The 6,000-nt window shown below is 45.8% G+C and overlaps 1 protein-coding gene across 1 annotated transcript in view; it reads right to left on the reverse strand.

The window, feature by feature from the left end:
- Nucleotides 1-5,647, reverse strand: part of hcrtr2 (hypocretin (orexin) receptor 2) — a 74,123-nt gene extending 68,476 nt beyond the window's left edge. The window contains exon 1 of the mRNA XM_073055444.1: nt 5,543-5,647. Within this exon, the coding sequence (XP_072911545.1) occupies nt 5,543-5,555 (13 nt within the window). The 5' untranslated portion in view covers nt 5,556-5,647. The remainder of the gene's footprint in view (nt 1-5,542) is intronic.
- Between the last annotated feature and the right edge of the window lie 353 nt (nt 5,648-6,000).

Below are 6,000 nucleotides of genomic sequence, written 5' to 3' on the forward strand. Positions count from 1 at the left end.
TCTTTCCTTCTACTCTCAGATTTCTGAACCGGCCATGGACCCATGAGCACTATCTCCTTTTCCCTCTTTTGCACTATATTTTTCTGACTAAGTCTTGCACTATACTGCTGACATAAAACAATGTATTACACATTACATACATTCAGTGGACACTATTAGGGACCTCCTGTTCATGGACTTCTGCTGCTGCGGCCCATCCACTTCGTTTGGTGTGTTATGTGTTCAGAGATACTCTTCTACACACCACTGTTGTTACACCTGGTTATTTGAGTTATTGTTGCCTGACTGCCAGTTTGAAGCAGTCTGGCCATTGTTCTCTGATCTCTCCTTAACATGATTTTGCCCACAGGACTGCCACTCACTGGATTTTTGTTTTGTTTTGTTTTTCACACCATTCTCTGTAAACTCTAGACTGCTGTGTGTGAAAATGTTGTGGTCATGCACTTCAGTAATAGAAGCAAATGTGTGGATTATTTTTCTTTTTAAAAAAACAGGAAACAATCCAGAAATCTGAGATACAAAAGGACTTGGAAGTCCTTGTGCAGAATACCCTAAAGGTTAACTTGCAAGTTGAGTCAGTGGTGAGGAAGGCAAATGCAATGTTCGCATTAATTTCAAGAGATCTGAGTGCAAGAGCAAGGATGTGATGCTGAGGCTTTAAGGGACTGGTGAGGCCTCATCTTGAGTATTGTGCACAGTTTTGGGCCCCTCATCACAGAAGAGAGGATCAAGAGGAGGTTCACAAGGATGATTCCAGGAATCAAAGGGTTATCACATAAGGAATGTTTGATGGCTCTGGGTCTGTACTTGCTGGAATTTAAAAGGATGAGGGGGGATCTAATTAAAACCTTTCAAATGTTGAAAGGCCTGGAGAGAGTAGATGTGGAAAGGATGTTTCCCATGGTGGGGGAGTTTAGGACAAGAGAGCACAGCCTCAGGATAGAGGGGTGTCCATTCAAAACAGATGCAGAGAAATGTATTTAGCCAGAGGGTGATGAATGTGGAATTTATTACCACAGGCAGCTATGGAGGCCAGGTCATTGGGTGTATTTAAAGCAGAGATTGATAGGTTCTTGATTGGACATGGGATCAAAGGTTACAGGGAGAAGGCCAGGAAATGGGGTTGAGGAGGAAAGAAAAAAGGGTCAGATGTGATTGAATGGTGGAGCAGACTTGATGAGCCAAATGGCCTAATTCTGCTTCCAAATCTTATGATCTTATGATCTTATGGTCTAAAATTCCAGGAGATCCGAGATACTCAAATCACCTCTTCTGGCACCAACAATCATTTTACAGTCAAAGTTACCTTTCTTCCCCATTCTGATATTTGGTCTGAACAACTGAACCTCAACCATATCTGTGTGCTTTAATGCATTGAGTTTGCTACCACATGATTGGCTGATAAGATCTGCATTACTAAGCAGGTGTACTGGTGGCTACTGAGTGTATTTTTGCTAAAAAATTAACACAATGTCCATTTTGCCATCATAAGAACAAAACATTTACTTACTTAGATTTAACACAGAGCACAGTCAGTCACAGGATCTACAGGAGCAGACCAAGGGGGTTACCTTAAAGGTGATTAGAGGAATTTTATGGGGGATATCAGAGATACACTGAGAGTGGTAGGTGTGTGGGACCCCCTGCTATGGGTGGTAGTAGAGCTGGATATATTAGAAGCATTTAAGAAACTTGGATATGCACATGAATGATAGAAAATTGGAGGGCTCTATAATAAGGGTTAAAATTATCTTAGAGCAAGACCATGTCCACAAGATATAGGAGCAGAATTAAGCCATTTACTCCATCAAGTCTACTCCACTATTTCATCAAGGCTGATTTTTTCCCCCCTCTCACCACTATTCTCCTGCCTTCTCCTTGTAACCCTTGACACTCAATTAAAGAACCTATCAACTTCCATTTTAAATATACCCAATGACTTGGCCTCCACAGCTATCTGTGGCAATGAATTCCATAGACTCACCATCTTCTGGCTAAAGAAATTACTTTTCATCTCTGTTCTAAGGGGATGTCCTTCTATTCTGAGGCTGTGCCTAGAATCCCTCAGTATAGGAAACATCTTCTCCACACCCACTTTCTCTAAACCTTTCAATATTCAATGGGTTTCAATGTGATTCTTCTAAATGCGATCATTCTTCTAAACTCTAGTGAGTACAGACCCAGAGTCAAACGCGCCTCATACATTAACACTTCAATTCCCAGATTCATTCTCATGAACCTCCTCAGAACCCTCTCCAATGCAAACACATCTTTTCTCGGATAAGGGGTCCAAAACTGCTCACACTACTCCAAATTCAGTCTGACCAATGTTTTATAAAGCATCAGAACTACACCCTTGCTTTTATATTCTAGTCTCTTGAAATACTGTAAATGCTAACATGCAGGGTTATGTAGGAGGGAAGGGTTAGATCAGTCTTAGAGTAGACAAAAAGGTCAGCACAACATCATGGGCTAAAGGGCGTGAACTGTGCTGCACAATTACAACTTCTATGTTCTATTGCAACAACCACCTCATTACCTTCCCCTCAACACCCACTCAGGACAGTGAGTGAGGATTTCCAGCATCTGCAGAATCTCATGTATTTGAGTTTCTCCAGCATGTGTCCTATTGCCCCTGACATCCCAGCCACTGCGGACTCTTGCGCCCGCCACCCCTGCGTCATCTAAAGTCCAAGCGGTGCTCTGTGAGCGCTGGTACCGAGCTTGCGAGCTCTGAGCGCACAAGAAGCGGCTGTGGATCACTGCACTTGTCTTACAGCGACGAAGCTGTACCCTCTGTGGACCCATTGGGGACTGAAAGAATAAACACTGGGGAGCTCGAACTCCGGCTGCTTCGCACTTCTAAGACAAGGGGGCGGGGGTGCTGTGAGGGACAGGAGCGGGTGAAGAGGTAGGGGTTTCTCACCTAGTATATTCCCAACCAGAGCGACGATGAAAACTACGATGTAGGCGACGATCAGCACCCACTCGTATTCCTTGGGGTACAAGTATTCCTTCCATAGGTAGCGAATGAACTCCTGGTCGTAGTCGGCGCTGAGCTGAAGGTCTACGCTGCCGTTGGTGTCATTGGTCGGTAACAGATCGGTCGTCCTCTCCATCTCACTCGCAGTTCAGGGTCCGTTAAAACTACCAGTGAAGGGAAGATGTTCCAGAACGGGAGGAGGAGAGAGATGATGGAGAAAGATCTCAACCAACTGTCAGCCGATTCTTCCGGAGTGGCTTTCCTATTCTCCCAGCGAAAAAATCTTTGTCCTTGGGGTACTGCTGCCCGGTGGGAGCCCAAAGACACCTTGTTGGGAGCCCAAAGACTACTCACCACAGCCTTCCCTCACCCCGTCTCCAGCACTGACACCGCCGGTGAAAGCGCCCCGGAAGATGCCGCTCCCAGGGAAAACTCGGACTCTTCAGAATTTTAAAAAATTGCATCGGAGGGGGAAATTGCCCCATTCCATCTGTTGGAATCCAGTCTTCGCATGACATTTATAAAAAGATAGGCAGCAGTTCAGGAAAGTGTCTGTGGAAACGGGACATGCAGCGAAACCAACCACTCTTGGGGGGGGGGGGGGCTCGCCGACTGCCTTGGGCTCAGGTACACTAACACACAGAAAGGGGCGTAACCGGGAGCCACAAAGTCTTAGAGTCATAAGTGATACGACAGTCACAGGGAGGGAGGCTTATGCTCCTGCGTATCGATCCGGGGAGTATGGGAGGCACACAGACTTATATCTATACTTACAGACATGCACCTTTACTTACATATTCACGGGGGTGGGGGTGCGCATACGTGGACATTTCTGCAAATGTATCTAGGGAGGCATATTCACTTGCATATTTAGTTGGGGACATGAGCTCTTAATTACATAGTATATTCAGAGGCATGCACAATTTTTTTTTTTTAAAAGGTTAGCTTTATCTACCACATGTACATCGAAACATAGTGAAACGTGTAATTTTGCCTCAATGACCAACACAGCTGTCACCAGACCGACGATGTGCTGGGGGCAGCCCACAGGAGTCGCCATACTTCTGGCGCCAACATAGCCTTGTGCTTGGGATGTGTGAGGGAATTGGAGGACTCGGAGGAAACCCATAAGCTCATGCGGGAGAATATACAAATTCCTTACCGGCAGCGGTAGGAATTTCAACATCAATCGCTGGTGCTATAAAGCTTTACACTAAACACTACACTACCATGCCTTGGGATATGCGCTTTTAACTATATACTAATGGGCGATGCTTACCTGCATATGTATTTGGGTCATGTCCCGTTTATACAAGCTCAAAGTTAATGTAAACTTATTTTCAAAATTCATAAATGTCAATATATACTATCCTGAGATTAAATTCCCTGTGGGCATTATAGTAAAGAAATACAATAGAATCAATTAAAAACTAAACACAAGGACTGACAACTAATGTGAAAACAGACAAACTATGCAAAAAATATATAATATATAATTAGAACATAGAACAGTACAGGCATTTCAGCCCACAATGTTGTGCCAACCCTTAAACCCCGCCTCCCATATACCCCCCCCCCACCTTAAATTCCTCCATATACCTGTCTAGTAGTCTCTTAAACTTCACTAGTGTATCTGCCTCCACCACTGACTCAGGCAGTGTATTCCACGCACCAACCACTCTGAGTAAAAAACCTTCCTCTAATATCCCCCTTGAACTTCCCTCCCCTTACCTTAAAGCCATGTCCTCTTGTACCGAGCAGTGGTGCCCTGGGGAAGAGGCACTGGCTGTCCACTCTGCCTATTCCTCTTAATATCTTGTACACCTCTATCATGTCTCCTCTCATTCTCTTTCTCTCCAAAGAGTAAAGCCCTAGCTCCCCTAACCCCTGATCATAATGCATACTCTCTAAACCAGGCAGCATCCTGGTGAATCTCCTCTGTACCTGTCATAAGGGAGGGGCATTGGGGCAGACCCAAAAGCAAGATAGACACTGAACAACCAGGAACAAGACTAGGTGTGAGAAGGAAGCAAGGAAAGAGAGGACACCAGACAAGACACAGGCCCTGGATGAGACAAGGATTCCAGGCCTGTGCTAAGTCTTGATGAGAATAGCTGAACCAGGGCATGGAACTGGGAACTAGGAGCCTGGGCTTGGACTCCAAGCAGAGACCAGACAAAGACCCAGAACCTGGGTCTTGACTCAGGCTCAGACTCCAGAACCAGGCAAGGACAAGACATGGCTACAGGACAAGGAGAGACACCAGACTGGACATGAGACTCCTGGACAGGACAAGGGAACCCCAGCACCAGGCTGGGCAAGGCACATAGACATGACAAGAACACAAAGCCATGGCTTGGACAGGACAAGGACCTTGGACATGACTAGGACTGGACAAGACCCCAAAGACTAGACTTGGTCAAGGAAGAAACAGGAACACAAAACACAGAGCCAGGACCCCTCCATGGATACAGGACGTAGGGCCAGGACTCATTACACAATGCTGAACACAACAAGACAGTTCCCAACACTAGGTAGCAGCAAAACAGCCAGACCTACCAAGCAAAGGCATGGACACAGACAGCCAGTTCCAAACAGGGCACAGCTCCAAGCCAAAATACAGACAGGGGGTTTAAACAAGAACAATCCAGCAGCCAGAGGCTGACTCCTGAAGCTATTTATGAAGCCAGACCAAACAAGAATCAGCTGCCTCAATAGAACCTGGGGAAACCCGGAAAACCTGGAATAAGGAACATGGACTGGACCATGAACCGACATGTGGATTTCACGGACCGGACCAGGACAGTACCCTTTCCAATGCCTCCACATCCTTCCTATAGTGAGGTGACCAGAACTGGACACAATACTCCAAGTGTGGCCTAACCAGAGTTTTATAGAGCTGCATCATTACCTCGCGACTCTTAAACTCGCTATCCCTCAACTTATGAAAGGTAACACCCCATAAGCTTTCTTAACTACCCTATCTACCTGTGAGGCAACTTTCAGGGATCTGTGGA

This window comes from Hemitrygon akajei, chromosome 9 (assembly GCF_048418815.1).
Source record: "Hemitrygon akajei chromosome 9, sHemAka1.3, whole genome shotgun sequence".
NCBI classification, from domain to species: Eukaryota; Metazoa; Chordata; class Chondrichthyes; order Myliobatiformes; family Dasyatidae; genus Hemitrygon; species Hemitrygon akajei.